Genomic DNA, 27,784 nt, shown 5'->3' with positions numbered 1-27,784 from the left:
CTATTCATGGTAAATAGGCCCAATGGCTTTTGATGGGATGTTAGATGGGGTGGGATCTGAGTTACTACAGAGAATTCTTTCCTGGGTATCTGGCTGGTGAATCTTGCCCACATGCTCAGGGTTCAGCTGATCGCCATATTTGGGGTCGGGAAGGAATTTTCCTCCAGGGCAGATTGGAAGAGGCCCTGGGGGTTTTTCGCCTTCCTCTGTAGCATGGGGTACGGGTCATCTGCTGGAGGATTCTCTGCACCTTGAAGTCTTTAAACCATGATTTGAGGACTTCAATAGCTCAGACATAGGTGAGAGGTTTATTGCAGAAGTGAGAGGGTGAGCTTCTGTGGCCTGCATTGTGCAGGAGGTCAGACTAGATGATCATAATGGTCCCTTCTGACCTTAATATCTATGAGTCTAAGGAAAGGCGTGCAATTCCCAATAAAGGAAATCAAAACAATTCTACAAGACAGACAAAAGCTACATTTCACATGTCCGGAAGCTTTTATTTAAACACCACGATACTTTGGATTAGTTACACTACGGCTTTGAAATATCATTTGATAATTTAGTTGTTTTCCTGATAAAGGAAATAAGAAAAAAAGGTGCATAATAGATAGAGCTTTGTTCATTGAACTGGGTTTCCAGAGCCACTTCTAGTCCCGTGTAGAGATGGGATTTCCTCACACTCTCTCATAGATTCGAGTGCAGACAACACCCTTCATATCACATTCCTAAGACAAAAAAAGAAGGGTTAATAGAAACTTCTGAATGACAGTGCATAAGCATCTAATCCAAAGACCAAGGAAGTCAATAGAAATATTTCCTATATATTATTTCATTAATTTATATAGATCCCCAAACAGCAAAATTATTTTTTATCCTCCAAGTGGGAAAGGATTCTACTTCAACAGCATAAACTTTCAAAAGAGTGCTTAAAGAAAACCATACTTCATAAAATTAGACATGACGTGGTAGCTAGTCACAGATTTCAAATTTCTTCCAAGAACACATGTTGCCTTCATGAGTATTATTGCAATGACAACAATATCAGCTCTTGTAACTTAATATAGAAATTCACATGACTGCTTTCATTTTAAAAAGAAGTCCCTGCTTCCTTGTAGTGAGTTCAAAGTGTAACTAGATTACAAACATGGACTGTCAATGGAAAAATGAACTTTTCGTTGCAAGGAGACTGATGAACCACCTAAAATTCATAAGTTGCAAATAAACCAAAGGAGCTTCCTAAGACTGTGGGCGGGGATGGCTGTATATAGCACTTTCTACCCCTTGCTGTTCCCTCATACCCCTCTTATTAAAGGATTGGAAAACATGCCTTCTAGTGAGACTCAAGGAGCTCAGTCTATTTACTTTATCAAAGAAAAGGTTAAGGGTGCTTTGATCAGAGTCTTTAAGTACCTACATGGGGAACAGAAATTCGATAATAGCGGGCTCTTCAGTCTACAGACAAAGGTATAACAAGATCCAATGGCTGAAAGTTGAAATTAGATACATTTAGAGTATGAATAAAGCACACATTTTTACCAGCGCAGGGGCAATTAACTACTGAACAACTTATCAAAGGTTGTGGTGGATTCTTCATAATGGCAAATTTTTAAATCAAGACTGGATGTTTTTCTAAAAGATCTGCTCTAGTTCTGTCATAGCTGTTGGACTTGAACAAGAATTAATTCCGGGAAGCCTCTGGCTTGTGTTATGCAGGAGGTTAGAATAGATGTTCACAATGGTCCCCTCGAGCTCTAACATCTACAAATCTATGAATCAGTCTTATCTTTAACTTCACCTTAATATAGAGGGTTTTTTAGGTGTGAGTGGAATATAATGTTTACTTCATTCCCACTTGCTTCCTAAAGTCATTTCTTGACCCACTCTCTCACTATTTCTGTCGTAAGTGAAACCAAAAAGAAGGTGAAAATTGACAGTATAATTAGATTTAAACTATTAAGCTGTTGCCTACATCATTGCAGCATTCAGTGATTAATGGTTAGGGATGGTCTAGTCACTTACCACCACCATTTTCCCATCTACCAATTTTCTCCTTATTGTGGTCTCTTTGCCATTCCACTTCTGCACTTGAACCAGCGACCCTTTTTCTAAGGTTACGACACTCTGCAAAGACCCAAAGAATGAGTCAAAATGTGACTATTTCCCCAGAGCCTTGCATATTAAAGAGACAATTCACTTAACATTGAGCAAATTCCACATTCTCGGCACACAGCCCACTCAGCAACATTCGTTTTATACACAACATTTGCTCCTCTTATGGTCCTTTTCACTGATGGTTTGCAGATTTATGCTTTTAAGGATAAAAAAATCCTCCCATTTGTCATCCAGCAGATCAGAAACCCTCTGAAGGAAATCATTATCCTCACCTTGGTTTTCCTGTCATCTGCTGTGGTTTCATCAAACACTTGGCCCAATTTGAAGGAAATCTCTGTGTTTTTGAAGGTGCTTTCAGCTCTGATGGTTATCACATCCCCTTTCATTCTGATGATCACATTGGGCCTGGCCAGGCCACCTAGTTTCCTGGTGGTTAAGCCCACTCCTGCAAATCAGACATAAAAATACCATTATACTCTATGAAGGAAGAAATTCTTTATCACTTTACAGAGCATCAGAGCAATTTCCTTTTAAACAGATACCACAGTTTGGAATGTGACACTAATTCCTCAGATTCAGAGGCAACATATAAAACTGCATTTCATAGGCTGAGGCATTCCCCAGTCCAGTGTATGTACAGTACACTTCTGTTTATCTGAATGGGCTGGGGGACTTCTGACAGTTTTGGATAGCTGGGCATTGAGATAAACGGAAGTGCTATTCTGAGCTGCAGTTACACTGATAGAGAGATATGGGGAATGAAGAGTGTAATGCTGATGTTTGCTTAATAATTTGTACTTTATAAAAGAGTAAAAAAAACAACTTGAACAACTTTACTGAGTGGTATTAGAATCATTGTGTACATAACTTAATACTGATTAATTCAAATTAAACATAATTTAATTAGTCTTTCCAAGCTGCTGTTGCTGCTGAAACTGGATTTGGTCTCAGTAACTGCAGGTAACCTCTCAAAACCACTGCAAAAATACAAAGTCATTGATTAGCACTAAAGCTATGTCTACACTACTGCCGTAAGTCAACCTATGCTATGCAACTCACGTATTTCACGTTATTCACGTAGCTGGAGTCGAGCTTTACCTTAGGTTGAGTTACCGCAGGGTATACACCGCGGGGGGTTGACAGGAGAAACTCTCCCGTCGACTTACCTTACTCTTCTTGTTGGGGGTAGAGTACAGGGATTGACTGGAGCGTGATCTGCTGTTGATTTGGTGGGTCTTCAGTAGACCCACTAAAACGACTGCTGGTGGATCGATCTCAAAGCGTCGATCCCAGATGTAGTGTAGACCTGCCCTAAGAGGCTCTCAGAGGCTAATTTAGAAGTTATTAGCAGGTGACTAATTCACATAGGGCTACTTGGGGACACATTGTGGATTCTGAAAACTAGGATTTTCAGATAAAAGGAATTCAGATAACTGTCTAGTTAGAAACCAGGATATACTGACTACACAAGAATTATGTATTTTCAGGTAGGCAGGAACACAGGCAGCTTTAATCTGCACTGCACCTATGTAGAGAATAGAGCTGGTGGCAAACGTTTTTCACAGAAATATTTTTGAAACATTTTCCCCTTGTCTTTTACTAGTCAAAACATTTCAAAATTCAATTTTTTCAACCAGCTGTAGTAGAGAATCAAAGTATCTAGAATCTAGCACATTTCTGTTTGTACTTCACAACATAAAATATACAAGAGACTAATTGGGGTACTCTTAGTTAGTATTCTCTGTTATGGAAGGGTAGTTACAACATTTAAGTGTCTCTGGAATATCTAAACATCAGTAAAAAGAAAAGGAGTACTTGTGGCACGTTAGAGACTAACCAATTTATTTGAGCATTAGCTTTTGTGAGCTACAGCTCACTTCATCAGATGCATTCAGTGGAAAATACAGTGGGGAGATTTATATACATAGAGAACATGAAACAATGGGTGTTACCATACACACTGTAACGAGAGTGATCACTTAAGGTGAGCTTCCCCCCTCCCCCCGCCCTGTACCCCACACTGTTCCTCAGATTTCAGAGTAACAGCCGTGTTAGTTTGTATTCGCAAAAAGAAAAGGAGGACTTGTGGCACCTTAGAGACTAACCAATTTATTAGAGCATAAGCTTTCGTGAGCTACAGCTCACTTCATCAGATGCATATTGTGGAAACTGCAGCAGACTTTATATATACAGAGAGAATATGAACCAATACCTCCTCCCACCCCACTGTCCTGCTGGTAATAGCTTATCTAAAGTGATCATCAGGTGGGCCATTTCCAGCACAAATCCAGGTTTTCTCACCCTCCACCCCCCCCACACAAATTCACTCTCCTGCTGGTGATAGCCCTCAGATGTTCTTGTTCTTGTCAACTGCTGGAAATGGCCCACCTTGATTATCACTACAAAAAGTTCCCCCTCCTCCCCCCGCTCTCCTGCTGGTAATAGCTCACCTTAAGTGATCACTCTCATTACAGTGTGTATGGTAACACCCAGTGTTTCATGGTCTCTATGTATATAAATCTTCCCACTGTATTGTCCACTGAATGCATCCAATGAAGTGAGCTGTAGCTCACGAAAGCTTATGCTCAAATAAATTTGTTAGTCTCTAAGGTGCCACAAGTCCTCCTTTTCTTTTTGCGGATACAGACTAACACGGCTGCTACTCTGAAACTAAACATCAGTGAAAAGTAAACATGTCAAATAGAGAAAAATTCAAATATAAAAGTAAATGGGAGCAAAAAGCTACAAATACAACTGCCATCTACAAGGTTCTTTTTACAAGGTTCACTATACCACACAGCCCACATTCTGGTCAACTAGTTAGAGCAATAGTCTGAGATTTTTATTCTTCATTCTGCCTCTGACTTGCTGCATCTTGGTTTCTTAAATGTAAAATGTGGATAATAATAGTTACCATCTTTGTAAATTCTATGATGTGCTAAATTCAATGAAAGGTACTAGGTATAGTGAGATCAAAGTATTTGTAAAGTACAACATTAGTCACTGCAAATATTCAATGCTGAAATAATTTTCTTAAGACCTGGTATCTTCCCAAAAACCTCCCTAGCAGAATTTATACCCAAAATTGCTTGTAGTTAGTCAATTGGAATTATTCTGCTACTCTCTTTAACCTTTAAAGTAAAGGGAATTAAGGTCTCAGCAATAACAACAGTAATGTTGAGAGTGACCGCTAGTGCAATCATTATAAAATGATGAAGCCAGTATTAAACTAAAAAAAGAATGCCTAATTTGTTTCATTCCCAGAATTGCTCAGTAACAGATTAATTCATTCATGGATTTAGACCCCAGGAAGCTCAGTGTCAGGAGACAGCAGCACCATCACAAGTTGATGGAATACAGTAAGTGATTGTAAGTTCTAAGTTTAACAGTGTATGCAAGAAGGACAAAAAATATGTTTTCCCCCCATTTCTCATTAAATGGGAATAAGAGATGCAGATCAGGTAGTTAGTAAATTTATTATAACAAACCAGAGATTTCTGCTTTTCATTTTAAGATGCTGAAATTGAAGAGAGAGAGGGAAAAAAATAAAGAACTACACCACAGATATAACCAGAGTGAAGAGTCCCCAGGCATGGGAAGAAGACATTTTCCAGGAGCAAATAGAAGAAGAAGAGACATTTCCAAACAAAGATTATAAAAATAGCATTTCTCACCCAATTCTTTCATATAATCATCAAATTTTTCACTGGAGACAAGCTTCCAGGTTCCCACAAACCGGTTGCACATTATATTGGCTTTGTGAGGCAGTGTTCCTCAGGAGAAAGGCAATGACAGCAGCAGCTCTTGGTGGGTGGCAAAAGGACTGTGTGAGCTGTGCATGCCTCAATAGCTTCTTTATAAAGATGCCCTGAACTTGTAATTCTCAAGACTGACCAACCAGGAGAAACAACATCAGGGGCAAGACAATGCACACCTTGTCCAAAGCCACTTGTGTTAGTACCAAGACTCAGTGTTGTGCCTGCCACTGCTTCCTCCACTGAATAAAGCAGAATAATCAGGGGGGCGTGGGGGCCAGCACATGAGGTTGCTGTTGCAGTGCCAGGAGAACATTTCAGTGATGCTGCTGTAGTATCTGAGACAAATCATGATGCCAAGCACGGCACCACCCTACTGTGAACATTAATGCTGCCTTCCTCCCAACACCACCACATCTTCCTCTGCCACCATCATCACTGCTATTGTCACCCTGGTGCCAGTGAATTAAGCTAAAGCCACACAGTGGGTCATCTCACAAGGATCTGAACGTGGGGGAGGCTTGGAATTACTTTGTCAAAGTTGCAGAAGCTAGCTGAAACCTGCATCCCAAGCCAGGGGAAAAAATTCATAGGGAAGGGTTGCAGACCAAGCTGGATGACAAGCATCTCAAATAGGGTTATTAAGAGAAAATAGAAAGCCTGCAAGGAATGGAAGATGGGATGGGTCAGCAAGGAAAGCTACCTCTTGCAGGTCAGAAAGCATAGGGGAAAAGTGATAACACTGAGGATGGGGTAAAGATTAAAGATAATCTAGGTACGGCCCAACACCTAAACAAATACTTTGCCTCAGTTTTTAATGAGGGTAATGAGGCATTGGGAGCAGTGGCAGGGCAGCTAATGGGAACAGGTATATGGAAGTAGAAATTACCATCTCTGAGGTCGAAGCCAAACTCAAATGAATAGGACCAAATCGGGGGACCTGAATAATCTCCATTCAGTAGAACATAAAGGAACAGGCATGTGACATTGCTAGCCCAATAGCAAGGATTTTTAATGACTCTTAAACTCAGGGGTCATACTCTCTGACTGGAAAATTGTAAATATAGTACCTATATTTAAGAAAGGAGAAAAAAAGGTGATCTGGGAAACTATGGGCCCATTAGTTTGACCTCAATTGTATGCAAGGTGTTAAAATAGATTTTAAAAGTGAGGGTAGTAAGGACATAGGGGTAATTGGGATAAAATACAACACGGTTTTCCAAAAGATATATTGTGCCAGACCAACCTGATTTCTTTCTTTGAGAAGATAACTGATTTTCTAAATAAAGGAAATGCAGTAGATCTAATCTATCTGGATTTCAGTAAAGCATTTTGTACAGTTCCACATGGAAAATAGGATTAATACTAGAATCAAAAATTGGGTAAGGAACTGGTTAAAGGGGAGAATACAGTGTGTCATGCTGAAAAGTGAACTGTCAAGCTGCAGGGAGGTTACTAGTGTTGTTCCTCAAGGATTGGTCTTGGGACCAGTCTTATTTAACACTTTTATTAATGAGCTTGGCACAAAAGGTGGGAGTGTGCTAATAAAATCTGTGGATGACACAAAGTTGGGAGGTATTGCCAGGACGGAGGAGAACTGGAATATCACACATGACCTTGAAAACTGGAATGATAGAAATGGGATGAAATGTAATAGTGCAAAGTCATGCATTTAGGCACTAACAACAAAAATTTTTGATATAAGAGGGGATCGTATAAGTTGGAAATGACAGAGGCGGAGAAAGACCAGGGTGTATTGGTTGATTACAGGAAAACTATGAGCCGCCAATGTGATGCAGCCATGAAAAAGGCTAGTGCAATCCTAGGGTGCATCAAGTGAGATATTTCCAGCAGAGATAAGGAAGTGTTATTACCATTATGCAAGGCACTGGTTAGACCTCATGTGGCATACTGTGTGCAATTCTAGTCTCCCATGTTTAAGAAAGATGAATTCAAACTAGAATAGGTACAGAGAAGGGCTACTTGGATGATAAGAGGAATGGAGAATCTACCTTACAAGAGGAGACTTAAGGAGCTTGACTTGTTTACCCTAACAAAGGAGATATGATTGCTGTCTGTAAATTGATATGATTGCTGTCTGTCCCCCAGCGAGGGAAAGAAATTATTTAAGTTAAGGAAAATGTTGGCACAAGAACAAGTGGATATAAACTGGCCATCAATAAGTTTAGGCTTGAAATTAGATGAAGGTTTTTAACCATCAGAGGAGTGAAGTTCTGGAACAGCCTTCAGGGGACTAGTGGAGACAAAAATACCTAACTGGTTTTTAAGGCTGAGTTTGATAAGTTTATGGAGGGGAAGGTATGATGAGATTGTCTACAATGGCAATGGCCCATCTGTGACTGCTAATAGCAAATATCTCCACTGGGCAGAGATAGGACACTAGATGGGGAGGGCTCTGAGTTACCATTGAGAATTCTTTCCCAGCTGTCTGGCTGGTGGGTTTCACGCACATGCACAGGGTCTAACTGATCACCATATTTCTGGTTGGGAAGCAATCTTTCCCCAGGTAAGATTGGTGGAGACCCTGGTTTTTTTTTTTTTTGCCTTCCTCTCAGTGTGGGGCATGGATCACTTGCTGGAGTGAACTAAAGTAAATGGTGGATTGTCTGTAACTTGAAGCTTATAAATCAAGATTTGGGGACTTCAGTAACTCAACCAGAGAGTATGGATTTATTACATAAGTAGGTGGGTGAGGTTCTGTGGCCTGCAATGTGAAGGAGGTCAGATTAGATTACCATGATAGTCCCCTCTGGCCTTAAAGTCCACGAGTCTTTTAGACAGAGAAGAGCTGGAGGCAGAACACTCAGTAATTAAACTACTGAACCACCTTTCTCTCATGAGTCACCTTCAAAATGACATGTCTATTTGATCTTTTAAACATGTATTTCTTTATTCTGCTCTGTCTTTTACCCTTCCACTTGGAGTTCTCATCACAAACTGTGAAATGCTTTTTTCATCACACTATTAAGACCAAACCCCCACACCTGCTGTTTTTCCCTCCCCCATTACTAGTGGACAAGTGGAGAAGAGAGGTGGTTCATAATATAATGACCATGAGATGAGATGAGACCATTAAGTGGTGATTTGAGAACCCCTGTTTTAGAGTTCCATTATCTAAGTTGCATGACATAGAACCCATCAATGTCCTTGTATTTGCAGGCATATAAAGTTCAGCTTCTAAAAAGGACCATTCATTTTATAACTACAGTGTTGCAGTTAACAAACACGTTTGAAAGGCAGGAGTGTAGATCTCTGTAGTTCAAAGAAATACCAAAAATTCTGGAACACTAAAGTGAACGTATTGTTGTGAGTTGGGTTAAACCTTGTTGTTATGGGTTGGGCGTATCCATTGCTTTTCTTTCAGGATAAGTGTAAAGAAATGGCTGAAACAATCTCAGAAGTACCAAACAAAAGCACGTGAAAAAAGCTTGAGTAGAAAATAAATGATGTGGCCCACGGGTTTTCAAATGCTGGGACTAGGGCTTTCATTGGTGTACGTGTGTTTGGGGGTGAGGGTGGCGCGGACACAGAGAGAGAGAAGGCACAAGCTAGGTAGACAGACGTAGCAGAAGTGATGGTAATGAGGTCCTGACAAAAAGCTTTTGGGACACAGAATGCTGTCTGGAAAGGCAGGTTTGAAATAGTGCACAAAGTAGCTATCTACTGCTGTTTGAGTCCTACTGAGTGCAGGAAACAGGACATTATGTATAATCTTTGTAAATAAACAAGATTGCATCAAAGAAAATACCGGGCTCTATCAATTTCTCTTTCTACTGGAAACAACCTATAGGGCCCTGAACTTTGACCAGCAGCTTGGGTCCAAAGGAGTAACAGCATCAACATCACTCATATTTTGCCCCTTACCTTCCCAAATGCTCCTTAGTGGGGAGGGAACTATACTACCTGCTCCTTGGAAGAAATGAGTCTTCTTTCTGAAGTATCTGAATTCTGATCAGATGGTCTTTTTTGCATGATTATAATGTGCTCATGCTTCTGGACTATATTACGTACATTGGGTTCTCAGGCTTACACTGTAAGGATATGCAGAATATTGGGAATATAGATGGTGGGGTTGCATCTCAGGTTGTCATGATGGAAAGAAGAAACAGTATTTATATCAGCTCAAGCTTGAGTTTGGGGCTTCTATCTAATATTGAGATGCCAAATGTGGTACCCAGGAGCAATGAAAAGGGGATCCTATTTGAGTGGGGAAATGATGTGAAGAATGGTAGATAACATGCTGTGGTCTCTGGGACATACCATGAGGGTAGGGGGAGAATTGGGCCTTACATTATTAAATACAACTGTATATGTAAAGAATCTACTTTTATTCCATCAAGTATCTCATAATATTGACAAAAGTAAGCTAGTGTAGTTAAGCTTCCATTACTGCCAGTAGAGCTGGTTGGGAATTTTTTGATAAAATAGTTTTTTGTTGCAAAATGCTGATTAGTTAAACCTTTTTCCCATGAGAGGACCAGTTGGGGTTGCCACCTTTCTAATCATTGGTAATCGGACCCCTGAAGCCCCACACCCGTCCCACCTCTTCCCCCCAAGGCCTCGCCCCTGCTCTGCCGCTTCCATCCAAGGCCTTGCCCCTGCTCCACCTCTTCCCCCATGCCCTGCCCCTTCTATGCCTCATCCCCCAAACCCTGCCCCTCTGCCTCTTCCCCCTCAAGGCTGCACCCTCATTGCTCACTCTTCTCCCACCTCCCCCGTTACTCTCTGGATCATTTCCACCTCCCTCCCCCAACACCAGCTGGGTTCCCTCTGCTCTGGGGCTGAGACAGGAGCTGCTTCAGCCTGACAAGGAGCCTGTCTGCATGTAGGGGTTGGCCCTGGCTGAGTAGGGGCTGGTGTGGGTTAATGACCAGGTGCCTCCCCCAGCCCTGCAGTAACTTGGCTTTTGGCGTTTGATCAGTACATCTGACTGGACACTGCCAAGTTCCCTTTTTGATCAGACACCTGGCAACTTTCAATGGCACCCTGACACAGAAGCCAAAAACCAGTCAGTCTGGGTAAAACCCGGATGGGTAGCAACCCTAGGACCAGTTTTGGCAAACGTTTTGTCAGAAAGTGACTCTGGGCTAGGATGGAATTTCTGTGAAAGCCAGAGAAACACCCTCCCCACATTCTAGCCAATAGTCCAGCAGTTGTGGTGCTCACTGGGGACACAGGAGACATGGAAGAACCAGGTTCTGGTCCCTGCACTACCTGATTTGGGACAGGGATTTTAACCCAGGTCTTTTGCAGCCCAGGTGAGTGCCCTAACCACTAATGCTATTAGCTATTTTGAGTCGAGCTCTCCTGTTGAAGCTGTTCTACTTTGTATAAATAATTAAATATTCATTATGGGAGAAAGAGTGTCAGTCTTTTCAGTTTTCTTAAGAAGAAAGAGTGACCGGGAGTGTAGGGTTGCACCTCTGATATCCGTGAAAATTTTCAAAAAGGTCTCAGTTTTATCCCACTGTGAAATGGGAATTTTTTTGAACTCACTAAACTTCATGCAGGACAGGAAAAGCATTTTCTGCCCTGCTCTATGGCACAGTCCTGATTCCGGTGCTGCAATGGTTGAGCAATATCTGAAATACAGGGGAATGAAAGGTACCAAAAGCAGAACATTTTTTTTAAAAAGTAAAAAAGCGCCAACATGAGAGTAAATCCACAAAATGAAGATTAATGTTAATCTTAGCAGATGTTGTCCATATGACCCGTTTTCCAAAGCACAGATTAATTTATCACATATGTTTCAAAGTATAAACAAAGGCAGCCCCCTTAGAAAAAGTGTCCTAGCTTCTTGGGTAAGTCAGATTCTTCTGTTGTTTCACAAGGCTTCCCCATGTGAATTATACAAGGATCCTACTACAGTTAGTCAACTGGAATTCTTCAGTTTTTCCATTTAATGTTCCCATCCAAAGGGTGGCGCTTTTATAAGGTAACTGCTTGTTGCTGTCATTGGGAGTTGAATGTGCTCAGAAACTCGTAGGATCAGCCCTTAAGACATGCAAGGAGAGAGAATTAAGGCTTGTCTACATGGAGTATTAGTCTGCACTAGAGGAGTGTGAATTTGAGCGTGAACTAGCATATACTGGCCCATGTGGACCCTGAAGGTGCACAAAATGTCCCCTAGAGTAGTCCCATTTCAAACAGTACTAAGTTAATGTGCACTAGGGAATGGTTAGTGCACACCAGAAGGGTCCACACAGGCCAGTTAGTGCATCACACATTATTGTACACTAGAATTTACACCCTCTAGCACGGACTAATGCATTGTGCAAGCCCTTAGTCAGAATACAGCAGTTATACTGCAGTACCAGTAATGTTAAGAATGAAAGGACAGTGCATTAATTATACAGATGAAAAGCCATTCTTAAGCTACTCAAACAGTGTCGACATTGCTACCATCCATCCTTGTGTCCCTATGCAGAAACAGCAGCTCATGCAAAGGATTTATAGCTTAGAAAGAAGAATAGCAAGAAATACCAGCACCATCACAAGTGGAAATAGCATATCTTGAAGCCCAAACCTTTTCTCCTAAGCAAATTAAAAAGAGACAGGAATTCCAAGCTCAGGTGAGTGGGGGAAAGATGGTACATTTCCCTTTGTCAGGTTAAGATCAGAATGAAATTCATTTACCTCAGTGAATTAGTAGCAGCGAACAATAGACAGCACAGGAGCCATGAACGAACAGTCCAGGAATAAAGTCTAAATGCAGATTCTCCTTCTCAAAGAGGATGTAATTAGAAAACTGAAAGGAAGCAAATGTGCTTACAAATTTTACAGAATAAAGAAAGAACGAAGATCTGGACAAATATCATCCAGTTAATCTAACTTCATTTCATCATGGAATAATGGAGAAAATAGTAAAAACAAAAAATCTTGGTGAAACTCAGACCCCCACTGAAGTTGCGCTATTTCAGTGGTGCCAGGATTGCATCCTAGAGAATAACAGTGCCATAAGCAGTAAGAAGCATGCCTTTATTTGAAAAAAGTATTGCCAAGCAAACTTGGATATTTTAAACATAGAACAACAAAAAAAAGTGTGTGGAAAATATAATGGAGATAATATTTTAGTCAACCATTTAATACATTAGGCTTGATTCATATTTCACACTATTTTTGAACTGGTGTGAACTCTACTGACATCAGTGGAATTACTTTAGATTTAAGTGAGATCAGAATGAGGCCCAATTTCTACATCAGTGCCTAATATTTTTAATGACAGGTTTCAGAGTAACAGCCATGTTAGTCTGTATTCGCAAAAAGAAAAGGAGAACTTGTGGTTAGTCTCTAAGGTGCCACAAGTACTCCTTTTCTTTTTGCTAATTTTTTTAAGTGACTAATATTTTTGGATGCCTTGATATTTTTTGGTATCCAAAATAAAGGGGCTTTATTTTCAGAAAGTGCTGAGCATCTATATCTGAAAATCAGGCCCCTTTAAGTCACTCAAGCAGGACACCCAAAATCACTGTGTTTTGAAAACTTAGACCAAAGTGCCTAAATATTCACCATCAGTTGTGTATGGGGAAGAGCTGAAGTAGGAAATTTCAGCAGAAAACTAACCCTATTCTTCCTTCTTTCATCCCTCAATGACTTTCACATGATGTTTAAAATCTGAGCCAGTGTCTTGTCTGACTCAAAGAAATGGGTTTAGTCATACCATAGGAAACTAGGAAGTTGGGAAAAATCTAGTAGGAGATCACCAGCAGTGACAGAGTCACAATGACAATCTAAACCAAGAGCACATTCAAAAATATGGAGATTACTTTTGAACTGGGCAAATAGTTTGAAGAAGCTACAGCAGAGGACATTAATATCAAGGTAAAAAATAGCTGCTGGAAATGGGTGTCTCTCAATGTCACTCATTAATAAATCTGCAAATGATTAATGAGAAATGAAATAGCTGGAGAAAATGTCCTACTGGAACTCAAAGGTACCTTGTGTACTAGGTACATAGACCATGGGACTTGTTGAAAATTAGGTGAACTGCTTCATTTTTAAACTGAAGGACTTTGATGGTAAATACTCATTTCCAACCTGGTGTCTCTTCAGAATGTTGTAACCTTAGAGAATGGCTCACTAGTTCAAGTACAGAAGCGGAATGGACAAGAGACTACAGGAAGCTGGCAGATGGGAAACTACCAATTTTTTGGGGCACAGATCCTCAAAGGTATTTAGCTCTCATGGAAATCAATGAGAGTTAGGTACCTAAATACCTTTGAGGATCTGGACCTGGGTGCTACACAGATACAGAGAATATTGGCGCTCTTTCATGCTGTATATAGTTAGGCTTTCAGATGTAGTTTGTGACAAAAGAGGGGATAGAGTGGGGAAGGAACAAGGTAGATGTTGGAGGGTTAACAAAGAAATGGAGAAGCCATAATGAACTGACAGCATTAGAAGCCAATATGCTGCTATATTATTAATTTGCCCTAAGTTGAAAAGCAATTTGAGAAGGATGAAGACCACTCAGTTTAGAGATGGTCTCTAAGTACCCAGCTCACATCTCAGCATCTCCAAAAACACGATGGTGATTGTGTTCAGGATCTCTTTTCTGGTCATTCTCCAACTGACTTCATTATTAACTTTCTGCCATTGGTGTGCCCTCAGAGAAGTCAATTAGAGACTGACCAGAACAGAGAGGATACAAGAAAAGAGGCTTTGCTTGTTAATTTTAAAGGCTATTTAAAATAAAAAAAAAATCACAAAATTATACTCATTCCTCTTTCATCTCCTTGGGATATGCAATGCCCCCTCCAGCAGGGTTTGAGCATACGAGACAATGCCCTCTTTCTGTACACCAGATAAACTCCAGCTAAGTTAAGAAAGTTCTATACTGCTCTTTCCTTAAGAAAAGGACTGTTGTACACAGGCATATTTTAAAGCAGCATCACTAATGTGAATTGTTGACAATGTTAAATTAAAAACACACTAGAGTGCAAGTGTATTGGAGTTTATAATAAATGAAGTCCCTGGTTTGTGTTGATAATCCAGCCCTAAGTGCATGCAAAAGAGCTTAGCACCCATTTTGGCATCAAAATAAGCAGCCTGATTTTCAAAAGGAGATTAATACATTGGATGCTGAGCTGTTTGGAAAATGGGGTCCTTATGTAGGGGCCTAAAGGAAAGTTGAGTTCTTTTGACAATCTGGCCCCACCTGTGGGCCCTTAGCTTTTTAGGCCACCTTACCCACTAAGACCCATCTGCCTGCCATTCTGAGGGTACTGTTATATTGAATTCACCATACCTTTTCATACTTGTACACCACTTGCCTCCATTAGTGCTCTTGCCCTGGAATGTTTTATACTTCCAAAAGGTATTCTTCCTGCTTTATGGTTTTCTTAGTAGAATTTTTTTTCTTGCTTGGTTTCAGAGTCAGAGCTGTGTTAGTCTGTATTCGTAAAAAGAAAAAGCGTACTTGTGGCACCTTAGGAGACTAACCAATTTATTTGAGCATAAGCTTTCGTGAGCTACAGCTCACTTCATCGGATGCATAAAACTGTATGCATCTGATGAAGTGAGCTGTAGCTCACGAAAGCTTATGCTCAAATAAATTGGTTAGTCTCCTAAGGTGCCACAAGTACGCTTTTTCTTGCTTGTCACCCAATGACAGAAGTCCTTTAGACTGAGAATCACATCTATTTCACATTGTTTTCCCATACTAAGATCCAATATTAAAATGGAGGAAGAAAGTCTTCATCTCTGGGGGAGGAATTCCATTCCTGTGGAAACTTCCCCCTTTAGAAAATTGTGACTATTTACCTGTCTCAGGCATATGGAGACTGAGTTCTGTCAGAAGAGCTTTGAGTGTTATAACATCTTTGTGCATCTGGCTGTCACCATTGCTGCAACCCTATGAATCAGCTTGATTACTTGGTATTTATTAAGATTAAATCTACCTACTCTTGCCATAGTAAGGAAGGGAGTCAAAAGTTACTGGACACCCTGGTCCTTCCCCAGTTTGTTAAGACCCTCTGCCCCCCCCCCTCCCATTAGCTAGTGCTATATTGTACAAATTCCAAAACCACCATTTCTAGACAGTTGAATGTTTTATTGCATAACCACAAGAGTTCAGATTAGCTACAACACTGCTTTGGCATAAAGTCTGTAAACAGTCTGGTTTGGTCACAAAGTAGACTTGTGGAGCTTCACTCCTGGAACTGAGCTGGTTCTCCACAACTTAGATCCCAGTCCATTGTGGAGACAGGGTTTCTTCATGCAGTTTCATAGACTCTAGTGCAGATAACATTGTTCATGGTACATTCCTAGGACGACAGATTGTTGAACAAATGTATGTTAGGCAGCAAATCAAGTACTCACTTTTTATTTTAAACCAATAGCAAGCTTTAGATAACACCTCCATTCCTCCCTTCAAGGAAGTTAATAGGGAACAACTCAAACTCTCTGTACCTAAGGAGTGTATAGGCCTCTCAATCACAGTTTGGTCTCAGCAGGAGGCCAACCTGACAGGAGTATTTTTAATATTCAAGGCAGCATGCGGAGGGAGCATAGGCACCATTTACTTAGCATAGGAACTGCCCATATATGTTTTCTCTGCAACATCCTGGGTTCAGAGTTGCTACAAAAATTCCTTTTTCCAGCACCCAGGAAACAAGAGCAGGAAGAAATATGGCAAAGAGCCACATTGTCAATTCAGTAGTGACAGATCACATGTCAGTCAACATACCACAATGACAAGCAATGATGCAAGCTCACCAGTCAGTGTGTTAGACTATCATGCTGGGATAGTGGCTCTGCAGGGGATGGTGGGGAGTGTCTTTTACAAGAAGATTTACTACAACTGGTCAAGACTTAGATTTTCATGAAAAGGGACACAACTTTCATGAGAATTTGACTTTTGGACTTTTACCCACTCATTGTTACACAGCTTTATGTGCACATTTTTCTTCACTTCACAGTTTGTGATAGGTAGATGGAAGGCTAGGAGAATGCCCATGCCTTGAGGGCTTCTCCAGCTCTTCCATCTTTAACACTCCTGAATTTTAGTGTGCAAGTCTCACTAGTTTTGAGGTTACAGCCCCACCCCCATTCTATCATAATTCACATCCTACATGTTTCCATCCCACCGCCTCATTAGAAGCCAATATGGAACACATGTTGCATTCAGTGATTAAATACCAGGCATTAACTCACCACTACCAGCTTCCCATCCACCAATTTTCTTATTAATGTGGTCTCTTTTCCATCCCATTTCTGCACCTGAACCAGTGAGCCATTGTCTAGTGTTATGATGCTCTGCAGAGACAAGAAAACAAAGTGTTGCTATTTAGTCTGTGTCCCGCAGATTAAAGGAGATTTGACCACAAGTCCAACATTAACAGACCCCAGTTGACTGGGTATACCTATAGTTCTGCATAACACTTGTAGCACTTTCTTCATGTTAGACATGCTAACTTCAAGAGCAGTTTTGAAATCCTTTCCCTCCCACAACCCCAGCTGGTGCTAAGGAAGACTCCCCTTAACTTTCCTGTCATCTGCTGTGGTCTCCTCAAACTCCTCACCCAGCTTGAAAGAGATCTCTGTATTTTTGAGGGTACTTAATGTTCTGATGGTTACCACATCTCCATTGGTGCTTATGATTACATTGGGCTTGGCCACACCAACTATTTTCCTGGTAGCAAAGCCCACACCTGTAGATCATGCAGGAGACTATATTAGATAGTCTATTCACTTCCAGAACACCCTCTTGCCTAGTGTTATTGCTTTCAACTAAGGGAAGGCAGGGAACCAGGGATTTAAAACATTCATGACTTGTTTCCGTGAGAATCTGCCCCTTGCTCTATTTTAGTAATCCTACATTTCAGAGGCTGCCTGAAACTTCTGATAAGGGCATTCCAAGCCCAGGGAGTATGAAGTGAGGATATTTTTGGTACAGCCACTATTCTGAAGTGCAATGCCATGCAAATTCAATCCTTTTACTGAATTGAACATTCAGTTGCATATGCCCTTGGAGTTTAAGGGCCAAGAGAATCCTGGTGAGTCAATTTCACCAAGTTATGCAACCTTTAGTTTCCAGAGAGCCTAAATGCTTTTAAAGGGATTTAGACCCCTCCTCCCCAAACAAACAGTTTGCTACAGAACTAGTAGCAGTTGAAAAGTGACTAAAAGGCAACACTTGTGCTCTCCATAAGATTTAGGAGAGTTTTCCAGGGTGCTCAAGTCTCATTAAGAAAAACAGGATTTAGAAGTCTGAGAATTTTGCTTCTAGTCTCTAAATGAAAGACTTGTTAGATTACAGTACTAACTCAGAAGAAGCTAGTCAGAGTCTCCAGTCAGTCTATGGGAGAGATAAGACCCTTTAAAGTCAACTTCAATTTAAAACTAGGAGTCTTTAGAGAAGCATATTACCCAGTCAAGACTTCTCCAGGTATCTAGTCAGGAGTCCATGCAATTCCTTAATTTAAGCACACACTAGCCAGCTAGCAGCAACTACTTCCAGTCCCTAGGGTACTTAAATTCCAGTTCTAATGAACTAGAAATTCTAGTACTCCAATATCAACATAAGATCGTACTTCAATGAAACAACCACTTAGACAGAAATCCAGATTAGACAAGTGTTTAATTACGGATCTTATTATAGTCTCAGCATTCTACTGCTTTGTGTTTCCAAGGGGCAAAGGTACTGAGTACTCCAATGGATTTTTCTACCCTAGACAATAGCACTACTGAATTATTTCTACTAGAAGTTAATTATGCATTATTCAATTAACAGGATACCACTCCCTCCAGTCCAATTCTTTCTACATTAAGAAGCCTGAACACACTAAACCAAGCAACAGGCTTCCCCAAGAACTCTGCAGTTTAAGATAGTGTGGCTAAGACAGTTAATCAGCCGGGGGGTGGGCAGGAGCAGGGAAGGAAGCCCTCAGTGAATAGTACAGGAAAGTCCCTAAAGCCAGGAAGAAGAAATCTGGATTAAAATGCAAATTCAGTGATCTTTCCCTAAGAAGACACAGATACAACCAGAAGTAACCCCACATAGCATTCCTTACCCAGTTCTTTCATATAATCCTCAAAGTTTTTACTAGAATTGAGTTTCCAGGTGCCTACAAATAGATCATACATTATGTGAGGCTTGTTAAACAGGCTTCTGCAGGAATCAAGCAACAACTCTCACTATCAGACAAGAAAGTAGTATGACTTCCATAAGACCACATCACCTGTTTAAAAAGGATCCTTGACCATGTGACCCTCTGGGATGACCAATGGTGAGAGAGAATATCAGGAACTCCAATTTGAGCATTGCTCCTTTTTTTTTTCCTTCTTAGTAGGTCATAGTGTTGTTATTCCTTTATTTTCTCTCATTGGCACATGGATCACTGTGTTCTCAGCACTTAATGGTCTTTAGCATTCAAAAATAATGTGCATTAAAGAAAAATATTTAAGAAGCATTTTGTTCAGGAAGAAAAGTCTACAGCATTAGGCCCTGATCAGTGGGACAACTCACAGTGCTTAATAAAGTTAAGCACATGTGTAAATTTTTGCAGGATTGGAGTCTGAATCAGTTTCTGTTCACCTGACATTTCTTGCACCTGCTTAGACCTTGCTATGATCCCAGGAACAGATTTTTGCCCTTTTCCTGCAACTGAATGTGCATGAGTGGATCTCTCTGCCCACTTGGAACCCTGTTGTTAGTTGCAGGATCTGGGTGATAGTTTATCCTAACCCCATTAGGGTTGCACATCTATTAAAATAAATTGTATTGTTCCTATCCACGGAATTCTAGTGCTAATTATTGTTATTTGTTAAGTGCCAATGGTGTGCTTACTGCAGAATGGGACAGCAAAGGAGACAATGTTCCTGCTCTTAGAAGCTTATGCCCAGATCCTCAAAGGTATTTAGGCACCTGAAATTCATTGAAATCAATGGGAGACAGGTGCCTAAATACCTTTGAGGATCTGGGCCTTACAGTCTAAACAGATGGACAGCAAAAAACACACTGGTAGAGCCATGCTAAGGTTTGATCATAGAAATTTATGCTCCCTACCTCTTGTTGCATTTCTCCCCTCTTTATTAAACAAATATAGTTAGAGTAATAGATTTTAAGACTAGAAGGGAGCATTATGATCATCTGACCTCCTGCAGAACACAAGCAACAGATTTCACACAGAACACACTCGAGCACACCTAGCACTCCTAGGCTTCATGTTAGAAGTGAGTTTTGAGGAGAGGGACCTCACTGAGGAGCTTCCTATCAAAGCTGGACCTCTCTGATCAAACCAGGCAGCAGGTCTTTTTTCTGTCAAGGTTTCGGTAGCAGAAAGTGTAGTATGCTTGGGCAGGGCGGAGATTTCAGGTCAGTTAAACTGATAAATTTCTGCGGCTCTGGTTGGGTATCTAAGAGGATTCTCCAATGAAACGCCTGCTCTTTGTTGGTTTAAGCCCTGATTCTGTAAGGGGGCTCCGTGGAAACCCATGCGTCTGACTAGATGTTCCTTCCAGCTGCATTACAGGCACAGGCTACACTCTTCTCCACATGTCCCTTCCAACACTTACTTCCAATTACTTCACATTTCTCTTAACTGGGCTTCCAGCAAGTCTTCATTACTTATACCTTGTACAGACTGAGCATTGTTGTGATGATCACAATCACCAGCAATCTTAAATGGGCTATCTAGACAGTAACAGATTGATTTTAAGGTGGTCTTGTCAGTTTTTGAAGTCATGGAAGGGGTTTGGTGGTATTTGAGACCTAGCTCCCCTGCACACACCGCACTCTCCCAGTGAGCAGCATCTTGGCATGTATCTGTGTTCTGGCACCACCCACTATTAGAAGTTCCACTATTGTGATTTATATCAGGGAAAGTGTGGTCTAGTGATTGGAGCACTAGACTGGGACCCAGAGAAGACTTGGATTTTACTCTTAGCTCGTGGCACTGTGCCTTTGTTTCCCCTCCAACCCTTTGCCTTGTGTATTTAGATTGTCAGCTATTTGGGGCACAGACTGATATGTTTGTACAGCACCTAGCACAATAAGGCCCTGATCTCGATTGGGCCTCTAGGCACTATGTCTACACACAAATAATAACTAATATTAGTATTAGAAGGCAACTGAGCTTTTGCCATAGTGGCCAATGCACCATTTGCTGGACCCTCTTCCTAACTGCCCTGTGAAGTTCCAGTGCCAGAAAGCAGCACTTCAAGCACTGGTGTCAGCTCCTGCCAGTGGGAACATTCTGCTGGTGTAGAGCCATTGTGGAAGTTAAAGTTGGGCATCTGGGCCCAAGCAGGGGGGCAGGAACAATTTGTATAGTGGGGGTGCTGAGAGCCATTGAACCAAACTGTAAACCCTGTATGTGATGGAAACCACTTCAAGCCATGCGGTCCTGCCACACCCCCAGGACCCCTAGTTCAAGCACCTATAGGCCCAAGTGCTTTATAAATAACATTATTAATGGCATATGATTAGGAGTTTTTTTGAAACAATTAGCTTCTTGAGCCTTCATACATCTCTTTAAGACTGTGCTGCTCTTGTCTTGGAATGGTGATTTTCTTTTTTTGTTTTTTATTTCTGGAGAAGCTATGTTTTAAATTGGGGCTAAAATTGTGATTTTTTTATATCCTGTGCTGTATTTACTGACTGTGGGTTTGTGCTAAAAGAAATCAAACTAAAATTCTATTCACTGGAGTCCATGATAACTTTCCTGACTGGTTATCTCATAATGTCACATGTTCAGATCAGCTTTAAAAACAGACTTTCAGGGTGTGTATAGCTTAGGCTCTTTTCTTGGCTCTCTTTGAGAGTTGCTATTGTTTTCTTGAGTGTGTCTACTGAGCAAATCCTCACAATGTGTGACCTGTTCCTAGGAACTTGGAAACTCAGCTCCAGTGAAAAATTTGATGATGACATGAAAGAGCTGGGTGAGAAATGTTGTAATGTGTGGGATTTAGAAAGGATATGTTCTAGTTGAACTCTGCTCCTACATTTCTTCACTCTGCAGCTTCCCAGTGCTCATTTCTTCAGAAGGGACATGAGGGGTTTATTTTGAGAACTGTAAGCTGACAAGGGAAAGTGGCTTTCTGATGTGAACTGTTCTCATGAATGCTGCCCCTTGAGCTGCTCTTAGTGGAAGACTGAGCATGTCTTTTGGGGGTGGGGGAGGTAAATGGACTACGGAAAGGAGAGAATAATAGGGGTGAGGTGCCTGCTGTGTACATAAGTAAACTAAACATTATGAAACTTAAACTCTAGGTAACATGGGGTCTAGAGCTCCATTGCATTGCATCTCATGTAGTCACTTTGCACAGGTGTATCAAATGCTACCTATCTTAACTGATCTTGTTATCACTTTGCATGAATGACTCAAAGTGCAAACTAGTAAAGAATTAGACCCATAGCATTGTTTCAACAAAGCTTTGTTCACCTTACAAGTGAACTGGAATATCTTGCTGACTTTTAGACTCTACCGCAACAAGGAAATTGATGTAGGTGCCTTTCTGTAATTTACTCAAACTATACATGAGAGGACTGCTCTGTGAGACATGATACAAGCACAAGTGTAACATTGATGCTGTTTCTTCGTAAGACTACTATATAAATTTTGCTTCACCTCAGTTGGACTAAAGGATCTAAGCCAGAGGTGGGCAAACTATGGCCCACGGGCCACATCCAATCCACGGGACTGTCCTGGGGTGGAGGTTTGTGGGGGAGGCAGTCAGGAGACAGGGAGCGGTGAGGGTTGGAGGGGGGTGGGGTCCCATGGGGCCCTGGGGGGGGACAGAGAGTGGGGGAGTTGGATGGCGGTACGGGAGGGTTGCAGGGGGGGACAGGGAGTGGAGGGGGTGGATGGGTCAGGGGTCCTGTTAGGGGGTGGGGTCACAGGGGGGAAGGGGCAGTCAGGGGACAGGGAGCAGGGTGGGTAGGATAGGGGGTGGGGTTCTGGGTGGAAAGTTGGGGCAGGGGGTCCTGGGAGGGGGTGGTCACGGGACAAGGAGCAGTAGGGGTTGGATGGGTCGGGGATTCTGAGGGGGGTAGTCAGGGAGTGGGAAGTCCGAGGGGGTGGATAGGAGGCGGGGGCCAGGCTGTTTGGGGAGGCACAGCCTTCCTACCTGGCCCTCCATACCATTTCACAACCCCAGTGTGGCCCTCTGGCCAAAAAATTTGCCCACCCCTGGTCTAAGCACTACAGTAACAAACTGCTGGTACAGAGAGCATAGGAGACTAGTCCTACTCTTATTCCTTTAACTTTTATCCCATGACCTTAACGAGTATCTGAGACATCTTGTAACTTGCAGGTGTGAGTTTAGCCACCAGGAAACTGGGCAGCCTCACCAAACCCACTGTGACCATCAGCATTGATGGGGATGTGCTAACAATCCAAACCAAGAGCACTTTCAGAAGTATTGAGGTCTCCTTCAAGCTTGGGAGGAGTTTGAGGAAACCACAGCAGATGACAGGAAAACAAAGGTGAGGGCTAAACAATGGGGGCAAAGTGACAAGCCTTATAGAGGCAAAAACCCCAATCTTTCCTAACCTCCTGCAGACTGAATAACTTCTAACCTGCAGGACAGTGGGCTAAACTCTTTACTTTGAGGTTTGTGTTTGTTTTTGGTAGAGTATTGTAACCTTAGATGATGGCTAACTGACTCAGGTGCAGAAGTGGAATGGCAAGGAGACCACAATAAAGAGAAGATTAGTGGATAGGAAGGTGGTGGTTCCATTCCTGCTATTTGATCACTGAGCAGTGTATCTCCACAGTAAATGCTTAGCAAGTTGAACTGTAGCAAAGATGACTGACTAACTTTTTTTAACCTGAAGGAAACTCTTAGAGGCAAAGAACTCTACCTTATGTCAGCATTGCATTGTTGCTTCTCTAAGTGTTTTCTGAAAACCATGTGTGATAGTACTTGTTGAACTGCATATGGAGGCATTTTAAAATCATACTGTGATAACTTCCCCCTTTTTAGGAATGTACCACGAACAACGTCACGTGCATCAGAATATATGAGAAAGCAAGAGGACATCAATCCCTGCCCACTGGACTAGAAACTCCCTGAGACGGCCCTTGACAAGAAAGCTCCAGTACAGGCTTCTGTTTCCAACTCCAATGTGTACAGGCTTGTCTCAGAGTAACAAAAACGCTTTCAGACACTGAATATTGGAGGCCATATTCTTTGTTAGCTTGTAACTATGCCTGAAGATTTGACCTTCAGAATTGTAAAAACAGAGGTGAGATGAAGGTGTCCAGTCCACCTTCTCCAGCCTACTCTGTCCTCCTCTATTCTTGTAGAATAATAATGTTTCCAAGTTGCTTGTCTATTCTAGTTTAAAGTGCTTTAAAAATCCCACTAATTCTTTCTAATCTATGTAAGGGGACAGTTGCCCCTTACTAACATTCAGTGGGGGTGTTTTAGTTGCTAGCTCCCAGTACTAAAAGGGGGAAGGGTCGATGGGGAATCAGGACCTTGAGACTGACAGCCCTCAGGAACAATGGGGAGAGGCCAATGCTCCAGGTCAGCCTGAATGACAGGGCGGGCAGGCTAATCAGGGAGTCAGGAGGCCAGGGAGGTCCCGTCCTCCATGTGAGCTGGAATTTCCTGGGTCAGACAGAGTGGGGCCCAGCTAAGGAGAGAGCAGGGGCCCAAGTTGAGCTGGGGAGCAGAGCTGTGTCAGATCCAGAGGGACCAGACCCTGTCCTGGGAGCAGAGCTGCAGCCCCAAAGCCAGAGGCACAGCCCAGAGAGAGCAGACCTGTCCTGGGAGCAGAGCTGCAGCAACCTGAGCCAGAGGGGCCAGAGAAGCAGCCCAGGGAGCTGGAGGCAGAGCAGCAGCAGCAGTGCAGAGACCGAGTGGTGCAGCTGGGGCTGGAGCAGTCCGGAGCCGGGTGTCGTGAGCAGCTGGGGAGACCGAGGGGGACCCTGGGCAGTGGGCCCAGCACAGGGAGATGCCTCAGCCAAGAGGCTCTGCAGGCCAGGCTTGGATCATAACCGTGACAGGGCGGGGGCGACACTGGGAAGAAGGGTCCTACCACTTAGAGCCTGAGACCGTGAGGCCACCACCAGAGCAAGTGTCCAACCCACAGCATCCCTGCAGCACAGCCAGGGCCTGAGAGGAAGGCCTGGGACTTACAAGGAACAGACTGTGAACTGCCCTGACATTCCAGAGACGCTGTTTGTGATGTTTCCCGCCACAGAGCGGGTTGATGTGTTTCCTTTAACCTTTCCCATTTTCCCTTATTCTTTTTAAAATTAATTGTTGATTAAATAACTTGCATTTGCTTCAAATTGTATGTAATGGTCAGTGGGTCAGAAGTGCCCAGTGCAGAGAGTACCCTGGAGTGGGGACACCCTAGCCCCTGTCCTAGCTGACGACAGCCGGGTTGGGGGTCGAGCCTCCTAGGAATCCTGGGCCCAGCCTTGTTGGGGTTACGAGGACTCCGCCAGACGGAGTGGAAGGGTAGCCCTCAAGGGCAGGGAGGCCACTGGTTAAAGGAAGTGGGAGCAAGGACTCAGATCCTTTTGCTTGCCCACTTCACCAGGGTAGTGCAGAAGCCAGGAAAGTTCCCCACAATAGCGGGACTATTCCCCTGCTTACATCTAGTCAAATAGATCTATTTTAGTGAAAGTCCCCTTCTAGAAAGCTTTTCTATAAATATAGGCTTGGTTTTTGGAAGTTGTATAAAGGCATAAGTGCCTAATTCCCTTGAGGTTTGTGAATATTCCATCCTAATATTATAGGAACGCTTTCTTAAGTTATGTCCCCTTGATCTACCCAAAACCACAACATCTTCCCCACAGACATCTAAACTGTACATTAATATCTTAATTCTTGTCCTCCCCACTGCTGTAGTAATCTTAAAGGCTGTATCTCCTTCCCTAACTGACTATATTAGAGATTAAACAAATTTAACATGGAGCCTCACATGATGGGACCCAGGGTGCAACTTTCCCCCACCTCTGTATGCTGGATTACCACTGCTTAACTCATAGGGTGAGTCACATTCCTCATAATACACAAACCAATAATTCACACCAAAGTCTCTATCTTAACGCATGAATGGGCTGGATGCCATTCTAATTGGTCTGAAGAAATGCAATGCACAACAGAATATACAATGCTTCCCTTGAGAGTACACTGCTATATTTCCTCACCTAAAAATACCAACTGATGAAGGCAGCTGCTTTTCTCAAACACCCATGTTAAATAAATGAATGATATTGATGCAAACGAGGAAGAGTACTTTTGATCTCCTTCTTCTGAAGCATCAGGGATGGCCATGACTAGAGCTGGTACATGGGAAGGGGTGGGCCAGGATTCTGGGGTGGCACCAAGCATTTTCTCTCCGATCACCAGATGTGGGGTTTGGAAGGAATTTCCCCCTAGGTCAGATTGGCAGTGATCGTGAGGATGGGGGGGGGGGTGTCCCAGATTATTTGGGTATATCTCAATCATTTCCCTGTCACTGTGGGGGCCATGGGCAGTGGTGTACCTCAGTCCCTCCTATTTTCTGCCTGTGGAACATAATAGTCTAGTCTCTTATGGGCTGTGATACTTAACTCTAATTTCAGTTGTTGGATCTAGCGTGAGCCTGCTGGCCTGGGTTATACAGCAGATCAGTCTAGATGAGCTGGTGGTCCCTTCTAGCCTTGAATGCTATTGTTCTATCTGAAAGTGTAATCCACAGTGAACTCAAACTTTAGCAGAGCATTCCCAGCCAGCTTTTCTTTGAGGACAAATCTGACAGCACAAATGCCGTTCTTAGGGAGATTAAGCACAGTAGTTCTTTCTGTTACCTTGCACCTTGATTAGTCACTTACACATGTGTTTACAATGAAGCCAGGCTGATCAGCTAGCTTTTTATACTCGCTCTGTAATGTACAGAGGAGAGAATTGACCTGTCTCTGGAATGTGGTACTGTTCACTGTAGCTTCTCTTCTATGAACCAGTCCTTGAAAGAAGAACATGGGTGTGTGCCAGTCTAGTCATTCAATTTACACAAAACAATTAAGAAGCTGCAGCATAGGGGTGTCTTCTTAAGATCCCATTCCTAGAAAAGCAACAAACAATTCCACTGCTATAATTAAACAGATAAAAAAGGAGAGAAAATAAGAATATTCAGCCCAAGTCTTTACATCAATACATTAGGCCCTAAGAGTAGGATGGATGAAATTTTTAACTTTTCATGCACTTCTCCCTAGGGAACTTACCATTTTATCTTCCCCATTCCTCCTGGGGTTGGGAATGCTTCTTCTTTCCGGTAGTCTGCATTTAGTACAGTAGACTTGCTTTCTGGGTCCTGAGGGCTTTTGTTTGCAGAAGTCCTCATCCAAACCCTACCAGCAACGTGTCTATCTCAAGTAAGGTGAACCCTTGCAGAAGCCACCTAATAACTTTACCATCCAGGCAGCCTGGAGACAGGCTTGCAGAGCCTGCAAAATCATCAGCCCAAGAAGACAGAGGTTAGGGCAGCTTGGAATGTGCTAATTCAGACGATCTCATGGGGAGATTTCACTGTCATCAGAGTCTAAAGGTGTCTTCCTGTGAGTGGAAAAGGTGGGGATATTGCACATGCTTGAGCTCCAGGGGATAAATCTTGCCTACTGTCTGTATGGTTCAAAATGCAGAAAGCAGCATCAGCTTAGTTAAAAAGCTGGCACGCAGCTGGCAGCATCAGAAAAACTCTGCCCACTTGGCACTCCGGGGGGTGTCTCAGCATGAAGGAAAAGACAGGATGAGGCTCATGTTATACAGTGTTGAAGATGACAGTGGTGGGCTATATAAAGGAGACTAAAATGAGTCCTCAAAAGAAGCATTTTGGGTAGGTGACAAGAAAGACAGAAGAGGGTGGAGGTGTCTTGGGAAAAACAAACAAACATACAAACAGACTGGACGGACACCCCCTGGTGGCAGATAACGGTGTGAATTTCTTCTCTCAA

The 27,784-nt window shown here is 42.4% G+C and overlaps 2 protein-coding genes across 2 annotated transcripts in view; both read right to left on the bottom strand.

The window, feature by feature from the left end:
* Positions 1 to 490: 490 nt before the first annotated feature.
* LOC311516503 (myelin P2 protein-like) lies at positions 491 to 5,956 on the bottom strand. Its single transcript, XM_084620639.1, has 4 exons — positions 5,787 to 5,956; positions 2,385 to 2,557; positions 2,020 to 2,121; positions 491 to 725 (listed from the first exon to the last, which is right to left on the bottom strand). Exons 1-4 carry the CDS (start codon positions 5,857 to 5,859, stop codon positions 675 to 677), a joined length of 399 nt encoding a protein of 132 aa, XP_084476765.1. The 5' UTR covers positions 5,860 to 5,956; the 3' UTR covers positions 491 to 674.
* Positions 5,957 to 15,966: 10,010 nt separating this feature from the next.
* Positions 15,967 to 27,784, bottom strand: part of LOC311516504 (myelin P2 protein-like) — a gene marked incomplete at its 5' end in the record, with an annotated part of 34,792 nt that continues 22,974 nt past the window's right edge. Inside the window, 2 exons of the mRNA XM_084620640.1 lie at positions 15,967 to 16,153; positions 17,043 to 17,144. Coding sequence (XP_084476766.1) covers positions 16,103 to 16,153; positions 17,043 to 17,144 — 153 coding nt within the window. The 3' untranslated portion in view covers positions 15,967 to 16,102. The remainder of the gene's footprint in view (positions 16,154 to 17,042; positions 17,145 to 27,784) is intronic.

This window comes from Lepidochelys olivacea (genome assembly GCF_965140295.1).
Source record: "Lepidochelys olivacea isolate rLepOli2 genome assembly, chromosome: 2".
NCBI lineage: Eukaryota > Metazoa > Chordata > Testudines > Cheloniidae > Lepidochelys > Lepidochelys olivacea.
The sequence above is the reverse complement of the archived record's forward strand: the minus strand, read 5'-3'. Positions and strand labels throughout refer to the sequence as shown.

Coding starts and splice junctions, on each gene's coding strand:
- LOC311516503 (XM_084620639.1), bottom strand. CDS start 5,859: ATGTGCAACCGGTTTGTGGGAACCTGGAAGCTTGTCTCCAGTGAAAAA. Junction 2,558..5,786: donor TGATTATATGAAAGAATTGG/GTGAGAAATGCT, acceptor TCTGATTTGCAG/GAGTGGGCTTAACCACCAGG. Junction 2,122..2,384: donor CAGATGACAGGAAAACCAAG/GTGAGGATAATG, acceptor GGGTCTTTGCAG/AGTGTCGTAACCTTAGAAAA.